The sequence below is a fragment of the Chiloscyllium plagiosum genome, chromosome 20 (assembly GCF_004010195.1).
Source record: "Chiloscyllium plagiosum isolate BGI_BamShark_2017 chromosome 20, ASM401019v2, whole genome shotgun sequence".
Classification (NCBI taxonomy): domain Eukaryota; kingdom Metazoa; phylum Chordata; class Chondrichthyes; order Orectolobiformes; family Hemiscylliidae; genus Chiloscyllium; species Chiloscyllium plagiosum.
The window spans coordinates 2,335,785-2,356,173 of record NC_057729.1 but is presented as its reverse complement, the minus strand read 5'-3'; the positions used below and the strand labels follow the sequence as shown (position 1 = coordinate 2,356,173).

The window sequence follows — 20,389 nt, the reverse complement described above, 5'->3', positions numbered from 1 at the left end:
GCTCCTCCTACCTATGTCATTGGTGCCAATGTGGACCACGACTTCGGGTTGCTCCCCCTCCCCCTTAAGGACCAGGAAAACACGATCAGAGACGTCACGTACCCTTGCACCTGGGAGGCAACATACCAAAACGTGAGTCCTCTCGCCCCCACAAAACCGCCTATCTGTGCCCCGAACTATCGAGTCCCCAATAACTACTGCTCTGCTCTTCTCCACCCTTCCCTTCTGAGTAACGGGGACAGGGTCCGTGCCTGAGGCCTGAACCCCATTGCTTACCCCTGGTAAGTCGTCCCCCCCACAAGTATCCAAAACGGTATACTTGTTCTTGAGGGGAACGGCCCGCAGGGGATCCCTGCACTGGCTGCTTCCTCCCAGTCCCCCTCACTGTCACCCATCTGTCTGCAATCTTTGGAGTTACTACTTCCCTAAAGCTCCGATCTATGATCCCCTCTGCCTCCCGAATGATCCTAAGTTCATCCAACCCCAGTTCCCTGACACGGTCTTGGAGGAGCTGGAGATGGGTGCACTTCCTGCAAGTGTAATCAGTAGGGACGACCATGGCATCCCTCACCTCAAACATTGCAAGAGGAACTTATACACCTCTATTAGATCTCCCTCAGCCTTCTCTGCTCTAAAGAAAACCACCTGAGTTTATCCAGCCTCTCTTTGTTGCTTAAAATGCTGCAACCCTTTCCTCTGCACAGCCTCCAGTGCAATCATAGTCTGGCGCACACTCCACCTGTGGTCGAACACAGATTTTATGTAGCTTCAACATAATTTCCCTACTCTTATAATCTATGCCACCACTGACAAAGGTGAGTGTTCTATATGCTGCCTTAACCACCTGATTAACCTATGCTGCCACCTTCAGCCATCTGTAGATGAGCAAGCCAAACATTTCTTTGTTCTTCTGAACTAAATGTTCTGCATTTCATTGAATACCCTCTGGTTTCTCCTGAACATCTTTCAAAAGTGGAACCACGTAATCTGTCATCATCTGCTCTGGCATGTCCCCGTTGCCATACAGGAATTAAAAATTTGAGTCAGCATTCCTGTAATTTCCTCCCTTAGTTTCCAGAGCAGCCAATTCTTGTATATCCATTACACTATGATTATCTCCATGCCAGGGGAAATCCTGTAATAGAAATACCCTATTATTTTAATGTAGTCCCATGAATTACTTATATTAATACTCCACTTTTGCCTGCTAACTGGGGACCTATAATTCACTCCCCAGCAACATGACTGCCTTTTTATTCCCAAAATGAACTCTCAAAGCTTCACCTGAAGATATTCTCCTTACTGCAGTAACAGGCTCTTCAATAAAGCAACACTCTTTTACACCGGCCCCTGAATATTGAGTTGCCAACTGCCCCTTCATCAACCAGTCGGATAACAAAACTATCACAAATCCACATCAATCATTACCCTTCATTAATCCACCTGACCGGTCACACTTCCAGTATTACAGGCCACCTAGCTTTGTCTTGAATCTCAACATGGTTTAACGGTGTCTTGGTTCCTTTATTATAACCTTTTAAATGCTACCAGATGTTATGTTCAGATTTGAGCTAATTAAGTCCACAGCATTAGCCTAGGCCTCCAGATTACTAGTTACCATTGTACCATCTTCCCTGGAGGACACAAACCATCGCAATAGTAATAAGTAATGCAGAGCTTGTAGAAAAAGTGAGACATAAAACAATCACTATCACTTCAAAAAAGTACTGAACTATTGGGCTGAAAAGCAGATCGGTCCCTAAAGCCTAATGGCCTACATCCTATAGACTTAAAGAAGTGACAGCAGAAATACTGGATACATTGCTTATAATGTTCCAAAATTCACTAGACTCGAAAACTTGAGTGAATTGGTCAAATGCTAATATAAGCACCATTATTCAAAGTTCTTTGCAGATGTAACAAGTATAAAGGATTATTGGGGGTCCTGTCAATGTGGTTATAATCTAGATTTCCAGGATCCACACAAAAGGTTATTACACAACATCACACAGGGTTAGTGGTAACATATTAGCTTGGTTAGAGCATTGACTAACCAACAGAAATCAGAGTCTGAATAAATGGGGATTTTACTGTAATTAGTGAGGTGCCACAGGGTTCGGTCCTCAAACCCCAACTATTTACAATCTATATTACCGACTTAAATGCAGGATAGAACACGTGGGAGCCAATTTTGCAGATAAAAATGACAGGTTCATCTTAAGAGAAAACAGATCATTAAGGCCTGTACTCTGGTTTAGAAGTCTGACTAGATTTAATTGAGATATAATATGCTAAAAAGGATTGACAATACAGATTGAGCAGATATTTCCCCTTGTGGGACAATCTAGAATAAGAGGTAATTGTTTTAGGCAGTTTAAAGGGTGGCAGATTTAAACGAGAGCAGAGAAGGAATTATTTCTTTCAAAAGGGTTAAATCTATGGAATTCACTACCCAAGTGCAGTGAATGAGACCCCTGATTTAACAGGTTGAAGCGGTTATTGGGGCAGGATGCAAAGTGGAGTGGAGGCCAAGTTGAGATCAGCCAAGATCTTATTTAGATGGCAAAGCAGACTCAACTGTTCTATACATCGCTAGAGGGCTTGATCCTAGTCCATTGTTAATGCTAATGCAAAGGTATCTCCACTTACTAGCTGGAACTTCTGGAAGCACGTTCCAGTCATCATAACAGAGTTCCATCTTCTAACATAAAAGCAAAATGCTGGATATATTCAGCAAGTAAGGTATTATTATGGAGACAAACTTCTGATGAAGTGTCATTGATCTGTAACATTAACTTTCTCTCACATGTCACTACCAGACAGAGTTTCCAACATTGGTGTTTTTAATCCACTTTCTATGTAAACCGAATAAGTACATTTACACATATTAGTGCAGTACTGCAAGTTCAAGGTTGCTTCCTCCTAATGTTTTTCAACACTGTCTATTTGTTTCCAGCAATGAATTGTGCAAGGGACATTTCCCAAACATATCAATCAGTACAGAGTGTAGTGAACTTTGTTGTAAGAGCAATCTTTATTATAAATTGCATTTTGTTCAGATGTGTGACTGATCAACCTTGAATGTTTGTGGTCATTTCACAATTAATCAGAGACCCTGGAGAGGTTTTAAGATTAACAGGAGGTTAAACCATTTAAAGTTGCCGGCTGTGTTATAATACATGCTCTTGCTTAAATAGCAACTTCACTTCTTCCATTCATTCTTCCCATAATCCCACTTGGAGGCAAATCCCTCAACAGGGTTTATCTGCATGTCCAGCATTCTTCTGGCCTGCTTTTCCTTCCACTCCTCAGTTAAGGTGTGTGGCCTGGGAGGGTACACTGTAGAAAGATGTAGAAACAATGTTTATATACTAGAATCATTCTCAGATTTTACCCACTGCCCAAACATTACATTCAGTCTACAACTATGGTCAACTATATATTTTTTTAAATTCATGAAATGTGGGTGTTACTGGCTAGGTGTCCATCCCAAATTGCCCATAGAGCAATAAAGAGTCAACTGTGTCATCGGTCTGAAATCACATGTAGGACAGCAGATTACATTGTGAGCCAGTTTTTTTTTCCCTTGACAAATCAATAAACAAGCTTTTTATTGAATTCAAAAAGTTTACATTTGCCACGTAGGATTGAAACCCATGACCCGAAACATTAGCCTGAGGTTCTGGATTTTTTTGTCTAAAGTTACTTCCCCTAAAGTTAAGAAGAAACAAAACCCACTTCTACTGCTAGAGGGATAGGAAGAAATTCTTAGGGCAGGAATGGTGGATTGTGGCAAGTTTCTTTTTAAAAAAAAAGAGAGACAGGTTTCTAAAATAGTTATACAGACAAATAGGCCAGACAGTCCTTGGAACCTGCGTTGTTGTTCAATGAAATGCTATCTGATTTGTGACCTAATTCTATTAACCTGCCTTTAACCCCCATCTCTTAATCCTATTGTTAAGCATTATAACCCTTGTTTGTGTAATCTTACCTCACAATTCAATCCCTGTATCATTACTTCTAAATCCATGCTACATCCCAAAGTGGTCATGTGCTTCTTGAGCTGTGATTGTAGATATAGCTTAACCTGGGCTTTTGATAAGTGATAAGATTTCTGCTCTCTTGTATTCTAGTTTATGGATCAACATTCAATATTTATGACATTTTTAATGATTTGTGTGCCTCAACTAAAGTCTCTATGGCCGCTCACTGTTTCTAGCTGATCACTGATGAGATAAAAGTACTGTGATATCCATTGTATCAAATGTGGATCATCTTGCAACTTCCTGCATTAAAATTCATTTGCCATTATTCTGATAACAAAATTACAAAAGATATTAATAAGTTTACTACTCCATCATTAAGTTCTTTCATGAATATAACCAATAGTTGAGATCCAATCTCGTTTCTTGCAGGACTGAACTAGTCATATCCTGCCAATGAGAGTATCTGCCCAAAGTGCCTGTCTTTGCCAGTCTTCCAAATTATTAACCAGGCCAAAGAGGTCTTCAATCCCATGACCTAAAGCTAACAGTTTCTTATGAGAGAATTTATCAAAATGCCTCTGAAAGCCCAGCATAGAGACCTTTTCCTGTCAACTACTCAGTCACTTCAAATTTTTAATCAAATAAATCAAGTGTGGCCTACCCTTTATAAATCCAATATACTCCTACTGTCTTCATGCTGTTCTACAGGTTCACTCGCTCCTGGTCTATGCCTGACAGATGCTTCCTTCTCTTTCTTGAGAAGAGCTTCAATTTCTCTAGTCATCCAGTATTGCATACACTTAACAGCCTTGCTCTTCATAGTAACAGCAATGTTCTGTCTCTGGATTTTTATTACCTCATTTTGAAGCATTCCTACTTACCAGCCGTCCCTTTATCCGTAGATGTCTGCCACCAATCAATCATTGAAAGTTCTTTCCTAATACCATGAGGATCAGGTCTGTCCTTTTCCATAAGTATTTTAAAAACTAATAGAATTAGATCAGTGGTCCCAAAGTGCTTCCCCACTGATACTTCGGTGACTTGCCCTGCCTTATTTCCCCAAGAGCAGGGTTTACTCCTTCCCTAGTAGGTCCATCCACATTCTGAATAAGAAAATCTTTTGTACACACGTAAATTCCACTCCAACACTATGGCAGTCACAGTCTATGTTTGGAAAATTAAAACCCCCTACAAGTCCAACCCTATTATTCTTACAGATAACGGAGATCTCTCAAATAAAAATGACAACAGCCAATATAGCCCTGATAACCCTGCAAAGTCCTCCTTGCCAACATCTAGGGGGTTAGTGCCAAAACTGAGACAGCTATCTTAGCGACTGGTCAAGCGACAGTCTGATATAGTCAGTCATACTCTTGGAATTGTACCTGACAGATAATGTCCCAGATACCACCATGACCAAGCCAGAGTGGCAACACCATGTCATGCAGCAGAGATGGAGCTGCCCTCAGCATGCTCAACATTGACTCCGGACCCCATGAAGTCTTATGGCATCAGGTCAAAAATGCATAAGGAAACTTCCTGCTGACTATCACCCCTCACCCACTACACTAGTAGCCCAGGAGCCGAGTTCACATTTCACGGTTGGTGAAATTTAAATTCAAAAATCAATAAATCTGAAATTTAAAAAGTAGTGGAATTAATGTTGAACTATGTTGTTGTAAAAAAAAAAAAAAAAAAAATGGTCTTCAGGGAAAGAAATCTGCTGCCCTGACATGGTCTGACCTTCATGTGATTGCATGTCCACAATAATCTAGCAAACTGCTCAGTTCAATTAGGGATAGGTAACAAATACTGGCCTTGTTAATGACACCCACATCTCATGAATGAAGAAAGAAAAAAAAAATGGTTTTGCACAGGATAAACTATCTCTAGTGAAAACGGATTTTGCCTTCTTTCACTGGCTAGTCATCACAAATACAACATTTAATACACCTTCACTGCCATAGCTCATTTTGGTAATCTCACCACAATGAGCATAACATAATCCAAGCAGAAATTAGCTAGCAATCATTTCACTTCAGGTATGTCACATGACTCTATAAAATGAAACACTATACATTTTATAATGGAACTGTCGGGTATGTTTGATAAAAGTAGAATTGAAAGATGTGGGGTTGATAAGGGCAGTACTGAAATGGTTGGATCAGGCGGTAACAAAGCAGGATTGGAGAATACTACAACAAATCCTCCAACCCTGCACGGTGGCTCAGTGGTTAGCACTACTGCCTCAGTGCCAGGGACCTAGGTTCAATTCCAGTCTTGGGCAAGTGTGTGTGTGGAGTTTGCACATTCTCAGTGTCTGTGTGGGCTTCCTCTGGGTGCTCCGGTTTCCTCCCACAGTCTAAAGATATGCAGATTAGGTGAACTGGTCATCCTAAACTTGCCCATGGTGTTCAGGGATGTGTAGGTTAGGTGCATTCGTCAGGTGTAAATATAGGGTAGGGGAATAGGTCTGAGTGGATTACTCTTGGAAGGGTCAGTGTGGACTTAATGGGCCAAAGAGCCTTTTCCCACACTGTAGGGATGCTATGAAGTAAGGACACGAGAATTTAGGAGCAGGCCTCCAGTTTTTCAAGCCTGCTCTCCAATTCAGAAAGTGCCTGGCTGATCTTTTTGCTCAATTTCACCTCCCATCATTCTGTAATTTCCTTAAAATTCAAACATCTGTTGATGTTCTGAAGACAGAAAGGGATAACATGCAGTCTGAAACTCCGCTCTGGGAGATATAGGAGTTCAAAGCGCTGTCCCATCTGGTTCAACATCAGTGGTGAGAGATCGAGGTGGAGGAAGTTTTTCCCCAACTGGAAATCAAACAAGCCCCAGAGACAGGAGAGAGAGGTTAGAGTTAGAGGCTGACATCAGCTTGGCTGTGGAATAGGACCTTCTGATTTCAAATGATATTATAAGCGAATGGGAAATTGGAAGCATCATGGATAGATTGCCTGGGTACAGCAGAGGGAACAGAGCTGTAGCAAGAAGAGCAAATGATGCAGGATCACAACCTTTGGATATCCCACAACACTTAACTTCCATTAAGCACCTTCGAACATTTAAAAAAGACATTTCGTTGCAAACTTTTGTCTTGTGTTCATCAGGATAATTCATAAGAATAAAAAGGGGAAAAATCAATGGCACTGCCTCTACTCGAGTCCACTTGCCAACCAAATCAGAACTTTCATCAGTAGAAATGCTAGGTTTTTCCAAAAGTTAGTACATTTGCAAATTATCCTGAAGAGTGCAAGATGAAAAGCTTTGATGACATGTATCTTATTTTAGCAACAGTAACATTTTGAAGTATCTTTGAAGTGTAGTCCTTGTTGTGGAGCAGGAAATGTAGCAGCCACTTTGTATATAATTCTACCAAAATGCTACAATGATGCACAGGGAAAACCAACAGGTTTTTTTAAAAAAGTGATAACAGTTAAGAGAAATATATTGCCCAAGTCATTGGGGAGAACTCCCCTCTTGAAGTTGTGCTGTGGGATTTAAATTTTAAAAACCATCTAGCGAGGTGGTGAAACAGGAAAGCCTGTCAGCATGGTCGCCGAATTCCAGTCCCAGAAGCAGGGACTATATTCCAAAGGCTACTTACAACAACACCCTCACATGGCTTATTTGTACTGTACTGGGCAAACAAGCAAAATTCAGCATCACCAACTATCCCACTCCCCATGTCCCTTCTTGTTTCTTCCTGGGACTGTCTTGTGTTCCTAAAAGGTTTTTAATGAAATTGCACTGCCTCTGTTGGCCACAAGGTGACGCTGGATTTGAGATTCTGAGAAGCTCATGCCCCACCATCGTATTTATAGGAAGCAGCACCCATTAGGAAATGTGTAGCCGTCATGTTTACAGGGAAAATGTGCAGCTGGCCTAGGCTCAAAAGAGGCTTCGCCGAGTCTTGGAGAATGCACAGAGCTTGAAATCAATATGACTACATGAAATGATGGGAGTTTTACAAATTACTTTAAAAGCATAGATTTTCACATTACTAATACTATTATAGTTCAGACTGCTTTGGAAGTTTAAAAGTGGTCATAGCTCTTTCCTTCTGCGTCCCACCCATTTGTGGTACATTTGTAAGTGGATGTGATTATGTTATCTTTATACAAATCAGAGGGTAAATGATGCAATATCTCATGTGATTCAAACTTAGCCCCACTTTATTTTGGGCAAGTGGCCAATTCAGACAAGAGTGTGCCTCCTCCAACTCTGCCAACATCTCCCTGCTGTATGACTCTGACTCTCTCTCAGCACTCTTCCGTTAGTCATGATTGGTGTATCATGACTAAGTAAACACTGGAAAAGCACGGAGATTCCTTGCTCTCAGAGCCACCAACAAGCTCCCCCCCCACCCACACAAAAAAAAAACAAATCTGTTTAGTCAGTGCCCACAGCATCTCAGTCAACTGCATCTCCTCCAATCCTTGGTCACTAACATTCTTCTGTTTCCCCAACCAGCCAGTCTCCACACGGTCACATCTTGTCACATATAGCTTTGTGAAATACTGTCTGCCCTAACAATCCCCAATCAAGGGGAAACCACAGGACACCTGAATCCAGAAACCAGCTGAAACCGCACTACCCAGTCCCTCACTCCCGCTGGGCAATTCAAGCCCATATCGTAGAGCCCTACAGTTCATTGCAGGCCGATTCAGTAGAAGATGCTCTAAATCTTACAAGAGGTCTCTCAGTCGATGGTCAGTCACTGGTATAAAGTAAGTTTCAGGCAGTACAGGAGGAGTAGAGACTCACCAAAGGCCTTCTGCCACCACACAATCAGGCCAGTAAATCCTATAAAGAGGAAGGCTCCACCCAGCACTGTCTTCCACTCATTACTCGATCGAGACATGTCGTGGTAGCTCTGATGAAAAGCGATGCGATACACTAGGATAAAACACAAGCACCAGTAAAATGAACAACTTTCTCCATCCCCTTCTGTACCCACTGTGCACTTCACTCACAGTCAACACGAGGGCTCCCATTATGAAAACCTATTGTCTGATATGAACCTCACAGTATAGGCCACAAATAGATTTTCAGAATTGTGACAATTATCATCAAAACCCTTCCCTCACCTTAGTGACTGGAAAGGAATTCAGTTGAAATCTTATTTTGAATCATACTTTTCTGAACAGCAAAAGCAGGGTACTGGACATTCAAGTTGTCTGTGATGGTCACTGAAAATGACTGAGATAGGACCAGAATCTCTGGAACAAACTTGTGATGTTCAGTAGAAAACTATTCACTTTTCCATTAAGTCCTGACCACTCTGGATTAGACACAATGCAGTGAATCAAACAATGCCATTGGGACGGGTTTACCTCTTGACCAATTAAATGTGCACCTTTTTTATCTGCTCCCTGTCAGGTAGAATGAGCTCAAGGAATTTGAGTCTAGCTGTGCGCGCACATTGGCAACAAATCTTGATCCCCATTAAGCCAGCAGTTTCTACTGTACAGATTACAGCAGAACAGCTTCTTGGAGGGAAAATAACAAAACGACCAAGTGAGGCACACTGTTCTCAGCTCAGGAAAGAGTAGAGAAAGCTTCAGTCCATATCTAAACCTGTTTCTTGCTGAGCCAGAAACACTCCAATCTATGGAATTCCCCTCCCAGCACCAAGACGCCCTGGAATACAGGAAAATCTCAGAACGCACAGGAAACCCATTATGCTTACATGCAATCTTCTCTTCATTGGTCAGGTTTTTCCAAGACCCTTTTTCCTTTTCCTTCAGGGCTGTCTGTTCTGTATTTAGCTTCCGTACGTAAGGAATATCAGGGAGAGGTGTATCCCTCCGATCACAGTACATGGGCATCGAGAGGTCTTCACTTTTAACAATCTCTGGACAGAAATAGGTTGAGGTGTCAGTCATTCACATAGTGCATTCACATAGTGCCCTGTCAAATATAAAGATAGAGTCCTGGAAGACTCATGGGGCTCACTGCTGACTCTCTTCCCTCTCACTTCTGCAGTTTCATATTCACTGATTAATCTCTATTACTCTCTTTAACCCATTCAGGTACCAGAGGTATCAAGTCAGGCAATGAGTTCCTCATGTCAGACCTCATTAAACCATACAATCCCTGGTCTTAAATCAAACTTCAGACTGAAACTTTTCTCTTGGTGTAATGAATACGGTAATTACAATCCAGATCCGAATCAGTATAGTACTAAGCTATTTGTCATGAACAAAATTATACAAATCTATTGTGACTGTTTAACAGATGTTAAAAATTCAAAGTTTGTGAGAAGATTTGTAGTTCGGGTGCTCGTTGCTGTGGTTCTGTTCGCCGAGCTGGAAGTTTTTGTTGCAAACGTTTCGTCCCCTGTCTGGGTGACATCCTCAGTGCTTGGGAGCCTCCTGTGAAGCGCTTCTGTGGTGTTTCCTCCGGCATTTATAGTGGCCTGTCCCTGTCGCTTCCGGTTGTCAGTTTCAGCTGTCCGCTGTAGTGGCCGGTATATTGGGTCTAGGTCTATGTGTTTGTTGATGGAGTTTGTGGATGAGTGCCAGGTTTCTAGGAATTCCCTGGCTGTTCTTTGTTTGGCTTGCCCTATAATGGTAGTGTTGTCCCAGTCAAATTCATGTAGCTTGTTGTCTGCTTGTGTGGCTACTCGGGATAGCTGGTCGTGTCGTTTCGTGGCTAGTTGATGTTCGTGGATGCGGATCGTTAGCTGTCTTCCTGTTTGTCCTATATAGTGTTTTGTGCAGTTCTTGCATGGGATTTTGTACACTACGTTAGTTTTGCTCATGAGCCACACACGCAGACGACAAGCAACATGAATTTGACTGGGACAACACTACCATTATAGGGCAAGCGAAACAAAGAACAGCCAGGGAATTCCTAGAAACATGGCACTCATCCACAAACTCCATCAACAAACACAGATCTGAACCCAATATACCGGCCACTACAGCGGACAGCTGAAACTGACAACCGGAAGCGGCAGGGACAGGCCACTATAAATGCCGGAGGAAACACCACAGAAGCGCTTCATAGGAGGCTCCCAAGCACTGAGGGTGTCACCTAGACAGGGGACGAAACGTTTGCAACAAAAACTTCCAGCTCGGCGAACAGAACCACAACAGCAGATGTTAAAAATCCCTAAAGGTGCAATGATCATGAGTGGACTTAGCAGCAACCTTGCAGAGAAGTTAAATTCAGCCAGATAATCAACACTTTGGAGACCTCCTGTTAGGGCAGGAATGTTAATTATTGACCCTTAAATTGCCACAGAAATGAACTCTCCAAGAAAAACTCACGCATGATGGAATAAGTTACCACAGTCCCACAAGTAGATGTCAACGATTTTCCACTTAATCTCCAAGATGGGCCATAGACAGTTGTTTACATGCAATACAAGCCTTTGTCTCAATGGTTAGTCAGTCACATGACTCGGAACATACCTGTGTCTTTTAACCATATAGTTTGGAACCTTTAGTAGCATATTCTTGGTACAGTTTAGAGGGAGTTTCACTCTACATCTAACCATATACTGCACCCATGCTGGGAATGTTTGATGGAGATAGTGTAGGGAGAGCTTTGCTCTGTATACAACCTTGTACTGTACTTGTCCTGGGACTTGTCCTGTGCCACCGGGGCAGCACAGTGGCACAGTGGTTAGCACTGCTGCCTCACAGCGTCAGAGACCCGGGTTCAATTCCTGCCTCAGGTGACTGTCTGTGTGGAGTTTGCACATTCTCCCAGTGTCTGCGTGGGTTTCCTCCGGGTGCTCCGGTTTCCTCCCACAGTCCAAAGATGTGCAGGTTAGGTGAATTGGCCATGCTAAATTGCCCGTAGTGTTAGGTAAGGGGTAAATGTAGGGGTATGGGTGGGTTGCGCTTCGGCGGGTCGGTGTGGACTTGTTGGGCCGAAGGGCCTGTTTCCACACTGTAATATAATGTAAACTAACTGATGTTCACTGTCGCATTCCTCAGCACTAGCATGCTTTGAGCAACTGGTTCAATTGAAATCCAAAGTGGTAAGTCTGTCAACAATAATTTAATATGAAAAACTCCTTGGTAATTTGGACTGTTTCCAGGTACATATGGCTGTTGCTGAGTAGGCTAAACACAAGATAAATGCTCATGCCAACTTGGCCTAGGCAGGACGACAGCATTGTTAGCGGTGGCTGGGGGCCCTCTCTGTTCAGCAGCACCTGACTCAGGGTGACCTTCAGCAATGTGCTCTCTCTATTTCTGTCATTGTGGCCAATAGCTCCATCTCAAGGACATCAGGGTGATACCTCGGAGAGCACCTAAACAGTTCGAATCCTCTCCTCGGTGTCGTGCTTTTAAACTCACATTTGCTTCCTCTCCTGAAGCCACTTATTGCTCAATCAATCTCCAACTGCAAATGCGTTCCAATAGTCACTCTAAGAGCCATTCTACAATGCTGGTCTCAGACTGAGCTTTGGCTTGTTTAACTGTGGGCTGCAGCACAGCCTTCAGGAGATGGCTCCACTAATACACCCAGCCAGAATCACTGGATCCTAAAACAGGAGGAGGAAGCCTGGTAGATTTTCACCCAGGCCTGGTCCTAAATACTCCTGTACAGACCATTATCACCCTATCTAACCCATTACACTCAAGCTTAGCCTGTTACCCAATGTAAGCTAATGGCAGGGATTCAGTGTGAGCAGTTGGATTCAGAAGATGGTCTCTGCACACTTACCATGTCCATGTGCTGCTCGAACACTGACAGCAGATAAAAGACTCCGAGCTTTCAGGACATGAGAACGTCGAAACACAGACAGTCCCAACATCTATAAAAGAAACAGTGCACAATTAAATACACAGAGGAACACAAAGATTTATTAGGAACAGGTTTGTATATCAAGAGCAATGGAATGGAGGTTCACTAGACTGAGAGAAAATTACAACTGAGAGAAAGTGTGAAAGGTTTCACAGTGAAGGAGTTGGTGACAAATCAGGTTCCATGGAAACAGCACAGCTTCCTCATCTAAACATCCCTGGTCTTGCCACCACCTCACACTGCTGCCTGTTCTAACACTGCCTCCCAGTTTCTGGTGAAGCTACATCTGTCTAGGATTTGTTGGTTGACAATATTATCTTCCAACATCTGTCACACAACTGGACAAGCTGCAGCAACTGGTTTGTAACCTGGTAGGTCTAGGATGTCCATTGGGGAATTTGGGTGGAGTGGGGCAGATGTTTAATAATGCAACATTTTAAAAAACAGCTAACTTCATACAGTCATACAACACAAATACAGACCCTTCAGTCCAACCAGTCCATGTTGACTGTAATCCCAGACTAAACTAGCCCCACCTGCCTGCTCCTGGCCCATATCCCTCCAAACCTTTCCTAACCATGTACTTATCCAAATGTCTTCTCAACATGGTGCATGAAAGCACAGTTACCATTTTGTCAGGAAGTTAATACCACACACAAACTACGTGTAAAACATTTGTCCCTCATGTCTTCTTTAAAATCTCTCTCCTCTCACCGTGAAAATTTTCTGCCTAGTCTTGAAATCCCCCATCCTTGGGAAAAGACGTTGACCATTAATTCTATCTATATCCCTCATGATTTTATAAACCTCTCAATCCTTTCTTTGTAATTCAAAACTTCCATCCCAGTAACATCCTGGTAAATCTCTTCAGAATCCTCTCTAGCTTAATTATATCCTTCCTAAAAAAGGGTGACTAGAACTGGACACAATATTCCAGAAGGGGCCTCACCAATGTGATGTTACCTCAACAATGACTTCCCAACACCTGTAATCAAAGGGCTGAGCATGAATGCAAGCGTGCTAAATGCCTTTTTAACCAACCTGTGTATAAATAATACAAACTTCAAAAGAATTATGTACCTGAACCCTTAGCTCCCTCTATTCTACAACACAACCCAAGGCCCTACCACCAATTGTGTAAATGCTGCCCCTCTGCACAAAAATACATAACTAAGCCAGGACCCCAGATTTTCCTCCCCCTCTTCAATCCTGTTCTCTGCTTGTTTCCCTCTACCTAACTACTTATTTACAAATAAATCAATAATCTTTAACAATGGATATCCTACTTTCTTGTGAAGATGAACACAGGCAGATCACTGAAGCATCAATGGAAGTCAGGGTAGTGTGCTAGATCTGACAAGGTGGCTTTGCCATCGGTCCAAACCCAAAAGCCCCTCAGTGAAAGATGTGGACCACCTTTGCTCACATTTAGAGTCTGTCATGACAGTTCAAATGAGCTAATGGGTAGAACTTGGCTAATGTCTCAATCCCCTGTTCAGATCTTATAAGAATATCAGGAACAGAAGCTGCGCGTGCCTAAAGAACTCTTCAAACCTCATCATTCAGTACAAAAGTGAGTTTTAAAATTCTGATGTTGCATTCGCTGTCAGGCCCAGTATTTATTGCCCATCCCTAGTTGCCCCTTGAGCAGATGGCGATGAGCTGCTTCCTTGAACCGCTGCAGTCCACCAGCTGTAGGTAGACCCACAATGCCCTTAGGGAGGGAATTCCAGGATTTTGACCCAGGGACACTGAAGGAATGGTGATGTATTTCAAAGTCAGGATGGCAACTGGTTTGGAAGGGAACTTGCATGTGGTGGTGGTGGTGTCCCCATGTATCTGCTGCACTCATCCTTCTAGATGAAAAGGTGGTTGTAGGTTTGGAAGGTGCTGTTTAAGATGACTTGGTGAATTTCTGCAGCGTATCTTGTAGATAGTAGCAGCAGTACGTACTTTGTGTTGGTGATGGAGGGAGTGAATGCATGTGAACATGATACCAATCAAAGCAGGCTGCTTTGTCCTGGATGGTGTCAAACTTTGAGTGCTGTTGGAGCTGGACCCATCCAGGCAAATGGGGAGTATTCCATCATACTCCTGACTTGTGCCTAGATGGTTAACAGGCTTTAGGGAGTCAGGAGGGGAGTTACTTCCCGCAGTATTCTTAGTCTCTGCTGTGTATGTGTAAGTTGGTGGTGGGAGAAGGGGACGACATGGCTGGGTATGGACCTGGGTCTCAGTAACCAAGTGTGAGAATCCAGAAGGCCCTTTCTCATGCCCACTGCCAGGGTTTAGGATATCAGCTCAGGACTGGAGTGCAGTTCAGGGATGGGGAAGGATTCAGCTGCCATTGTCATCAACATGGACATCGGTATGGGCAGAAAAAAAAAACCTACACAGCTGCAAGGGGGGGCTAGGCTCAACATTGAAAAGCAGAATCTCAAAAGGCAATGATCTCTGGATTATTACCAGAGGTATGTGAAAATTAGCACAGGGATAAGATCATTTAACAAATGCATGACACAAAGATGGGCATGGGAGAAATGGTTTCAGATTCATGGGTCATTAGCACGAGCACAGGGGAATGTAGGAGCTTTATTGTTGGTACAGACTTCAGCTGAGCCAGTGAAAGGGCCAATTTCCCAATCAATTGTATAACTAGGGAAGTAGAGAGGGCTTTGAACCCTGGGGCAATGGGGAAGCAGGACGGTGTCGAGGAATACTGAATAAATTATAGGGAAATTGCAAGGCAATAGATCAAGCAAGTAATTATAATCAGAGTATAGCAATGATTGCCAACTGAAGACTGGGCCAGCAGATAGGACAAGAGTTTAGTAAAAGTGAAAATACTGGATTAAGTGCTCTGCGCCTGTATGCCCACAACAGTTTATTGCCTTTGTTGCAAATTCCAGCTGAAATAGAAGTTCAAAAGTATTACCTCATAAGAATAGGAGTAGGCCATTCAGCCCATCAATAATGGCTGATGGAACTCTTCAAAACATTGTATCCACCCCATCCACATAACAGATCAGAACTCTATCCATCTCCATCTCAAACATTCTCAAGGACGGAGTTCTCACAGCCCTCTGTGGGAGAAAACTCCCAAGGTTCACAACCCTCTGGAGAAAACAAAATTCTCTTTTCTTCACTTCAGATCCAAATGGGATCCCTTTTATTTTAAAATGTGCCCCCTGTTCTAAACTCCCACCTTACCTGCATCTACCCTGTCTATCCATTTAGATAATTAGAGAATTTTAATAAGATTACATCTCATTTGTGCTCTCTCTAAATAGTGGATTGATAGTGCCACCTTCCAATCCATAGGAATCGTTCCATAAAGCTATAGAATTTAAAAAAAAAGTGCATTGCTGATTCTCTCTATAGCCACCTCCTTCAGCGTTCAGATGTAGACGAGGTCCAGAGCATGTGTCAATATTCAGCCCCATTAATTTTTCCCAGTTCAACTTCCTTACAAATCCCAATTTCCTTCAGCTCCTCATTTTCCCTAGCCACTTGGATCTGGGAGATTTCTGGTATCTTCCTCAGTGAAAAAAGGCACAAAGTGATCATTTAGCTTCAGTGCCATGTCTCTATTCCCCATTACAAATTCTCCTGACTCTGCCTGTAAACGACCTACATTTTTTGGTCCTCTTCTGCTGCATTTGAACAATTTCCCAATCTTCAGGTTTATTGTTATTGCTTTATCTGCCTTTTCTCAATCTTATGCAATCCTGAACTTCTTTCAATAGTCACAGCTGACAACCTTGTTGCACCTTGAAGGATTGTTAGCTGCTCTATGTCTGTACTAGTTAAAGACAGTTAAATGTCTTTAAGAATGTACATTCAAATCCTTGAACGTATTATCCCAACCCAGCTTAGCAAAATTGGGCCTTTGAATAAGGGAAATTATGAAAACAAAGTTAATACCCTTGCTTCAGCTGAATAGCCATGAGGGAGGTACGGCCACCAAGAAACCAAAGCTGAGACTGAATATCACAAAATTCAGAAAGGGCTAAACTCAAAAAGGTGGTGGGACAGCTCTTTTAATTAACACAGACATTTGTACTGTGGTGAGGGGATCTAGTTCCAAAGGGCTAAGGTATAGAATGAGTTCACATGGTCTTCCTTTTGTGGGATTTCTTCCAAGAGAAAATTAAGGGAAAGCCGAATGAAAACAAGTTAGTGAGAAATTTTAAATCAAACACATTAAAAATTTCTAAAATATGTAAAAATGGAAAAAAAAAGGTTAAAATAATTGTGACTAGTCATGAAAATTGAAAATGGGGAATAAGGAAATGGCAGCAAAACTAAACAAATTCTGTGCGCTTCCTCTATGAAGGCAAAACACATCCGCATGGGAAATAACGTGGGACTGGTGTAAAATGAGGAACTGCAAGATACAGAATATCTGTATTAGTTAGAAATCAGGACTAGAGAACTGAATAGGACTTAAAAATGGATAAATTCCCCACTACCTGGTGCTCAGTGCTGAAAGAGTTGGCAGTATAGGATTGTATTACAAAAGTCTATGGTCTCTGGAATGGACCCTTTAAATTAGAAAGTTACAAATGTAATCCCAATGTAACTGAAGAAAGGAGGGAAGACATAACCAGAAATTGCAGACCTGTTATCCAAACACCAGTCACAGGAAAATGAAAGAATCCATTATAAAGGATGCCCAACAGGATAAATGGGTGTTTTTCTGGTTGGCAATCAGTGGCTAGTGGTCTGCGTCAGGGATCAGTGTTGAGACCACAATTGTTTACAATTTTTACAAAGATGATTTAGAATTGCGGATCAAATGCAGCCTATCAAAGTTTGCAGATGACACAAAGGTGAGTGGTAGAGAAAAGTGTGGAGATGACAGTCTGCAGAGGGATACCGATAAGTTAAATGAATAATCGAGAGTGTGTGGTGCTGGAAAAGCGCAGCAGGTCCGGGAAGCAGGAGAATAGAGTTTCAGGCAGGAGCCCTTTGTCAGGAATGAGCTACCTTCTCCCCAGCCCCAGCCCCCCTCCCATTTATCTCACCACCCGAGGTTCCCAGCCTCATTCCTGACGAGGGGCTCCTGCCAAAACATCAATTCTCCTGCTTCTCAGTTACTGCCTGACCTGCTGTGCTTTTCCAGCACCATTCACTCTCGACTCTGATCTCCAGCATCTGCAGTCCTCATTTTCTCCCAAGTTAAATGAATAGGCAAGTGTCTGGCAGAGAGTACAACGTTGGTAAATGTGAGGTCATCAATTTTGATTGAACCAACAGTAAAATGGACTATTATTTAAGTGGTGAAAATTTGCAGCATGCTGCAGTGTGGAGGGACTTGGGTGACCTTGGACATGAAACACAAAGGTTTGCAGGTAATCAAGGAGGCAAATGGAAAACTGTCTTTTATTGCTAGAGGGATGGAGTTTGAAAACAGGGAGGTTATATTGCAGCTGTATAGGGTACTAGGGAGGCCACACCCAGAGTACTGTGCGCAGTTTTGGTCTCGTTCCTTGAGGAAAGATGTGCTGACACTGGAGAGGATGCAGAGGAGGGTTCACTCTGGATTGATTCCGGAGTTGAGAGGGTTGGTTTATAAGGAGAGGTTGAGTAGACTGGGACTATAATCACTTGTAAAATTGAGAGGAAAATTGATAAGATAGAAGCAGGGAGGTTGTTTCCACTAGCGGGTGAAACTAGGACTATGGGACGCAGCCTCAAAATAAGGAATAGCAGATTTAGAACTGCAGGGAGGAGAAACTTCTTCACCCAAAGGGCTGAGCGTCTGGAATTCCCTGCCCAGTGAAGCAGTTGAGTTTACCTTGTTGAATGTTTTTTTAAGGCTAGGATAGATAGATTTTTGAACAGTTGAGGAATGAAGGGTTTCTGAATTCCTGAAGAAGGGCCTGTGCCCGAAACGTCGAATCTCCTGTTCCCTGGATGCTGCCTGACCTGCTGTGCTGTTCCAGCAATAAAGTTTCAACTTTGATCTCCAGCATCTGCAGACCTCACTTTCTCCCCGAATGAAGGGTTTTGGAGAGCGGGCAGGTAGGTGGAGCTGAGCCCATTAAAAGATCAGCCATGATCACATTGAATGGCAGAATAGTCTCCAGGGTCCAGATGGCCTATTCCTGCTCTTACTTCTTACCTTCTACAATTGGGATTGGGTAGAGTCAACACGAACTTATGAAAGCAAATCATGTTTGATAAATTCATTGGCACATTTTTGGGCATTTAACTAGCAAAATCGTTCAGAGGGGTGTGGTATATTTAGATTTTCAGAAGGCTTTCAGTAAGGTCCCACAAGATTTGGTTAACTAGGTTAGAGCCCTTAGCTTTGGGTAGAACATACTGACACGGAATAACAGATTGGTCAACAGATCTCCAGAGAACAGAGTTGAAATAAATGGGTCATTTCCAGTTTGGCATGTTGTGACTTGTGGGCTATGACAGGGGTCAGTTCTCAAGTATCAGCTCTTCATGATCTATATCAACTATTTGGATGCAGGGACTAAATGTAACATTTCCAAATTCACAGATGACACAAAATTAAGTGGGAGCATAAGTTGTGAAGAGGATGCAAAGTGACTTCAAGGGGGTTTAGACAGGTTAAGGGGGAGTGGGCAAACATTTTGCAGATGGAATGCAATGTGGAGAGTATCCACTTTGGTACGAAAAGCACAGAAATAGTATTTCTTAAATAGTGAGAAGATGGGAAGTGTTGGAGGTCAACAGCACTTGGATGCCTTTATTCATGAATGACAAAGTTAACATGCAGATGCAGCAAGCAATAACGGCAGCAAATGATATGCTGGCTTTTATTACCAGAGGATCTCAGTATAGCAGCAAAGAAATCTTACTCCAACTACATTAGGCTTCGCAAGACCACACTTGGAAATATCATGTAGTTTTGCTGAAGATGATTATAGAAGTGTAATGAGGTTGATCAAGCTGATTTTGAGCATGGATGGATTGTACTATGAGGAAACATTCAAGAAACTGGGGTTGTGTTTTCCAGAGTTGAGAAAAATAAGAGGCGATCTCAAACATAGAAAATTCTCATCAGGCTTAACAAGACACATGCAGGACGTATGCATATGGCGCACATTCTCTTGCCTGGAATGGGCAGGATGGAGTGGCATCACGAACCAGGGGACATATTCTCAGAATAAAGGGCAGGACATTTTAAACGGAGATGAGAAGCGGCTTCTTTACTCAAAAGCTGAAGTTTGGGGATTCTCTAGAACCAGAGGGCTAAGGCAGCTCATTTGTTGTATATGTTCAGAATCAAGGTGGAGATATTTCTACATATTAAAAATGTCAACAGATATTGGGACAGTGCAAGACAATGCTGTTGAACCATAAGATCAGCTACAAACTCATTGTATGGCACAGCAAGTTGGAAGGCTGAATGTCCTTCCCTTGCTCCTATTTTTACTGCTGTAAATGTACCTCAATGTCACTTTCATGACCCATCTCCCCATCTCTTAATTCCATTAAGGCTAAACTGTTTTGCATGAATAATATGTAGTAACAATATGAACAGTATTCACCACTAACAAAGTGTTATTGTCAAGCTGAAAATTACGTAGTTAATCTTAAATATGTAAAGTGGTATATGCATTTCAGTGCCAGTGTGATACCAGATA

General features: G+C 42.5%; 1 protein-coding gene across 2 annotated transcripts in view; it reads right to left on the bottom strand.

Moving 5' to 3' along the window:
* Nucleotides 1–3,015: 3,015 nt before the first annotated feature.
* Nucleotides 3,016–20,389, bottom strand: part of LOC122559984 — a 28,646-nt gene continuing 11,272 nt past the window's right edge. For both annotated transcript variants that reach the window (XM_043710108.1, XM_043710107.1), the window contains exons 2-5: nucleotides 12,681–12,771; nucleotides 9,685–9,849; nucleotides 8,760–8,891; nucleotides 3,016–3,339 (exon numbers count right to left, since the gene is read on the bottom strand). In XM_043710108.1, the coding sequence (XP_043566043.1) occupies nucleotides 3,203–3,339; nucleotides 8,760–8,891; nucleotides 9,685–9,849; nucleotides 12,681–12,771 (525 nt within the window). In that variant the 3' untranslated portion in view covers nucleotides 3,016–3,202. The remainder of the gene's footprint in view (nucleotides 3,340–8,759; nucleotides 8,892–9,684; nucleotides 9,850–12,680; nucleotides 12,772–20,389) is intronic.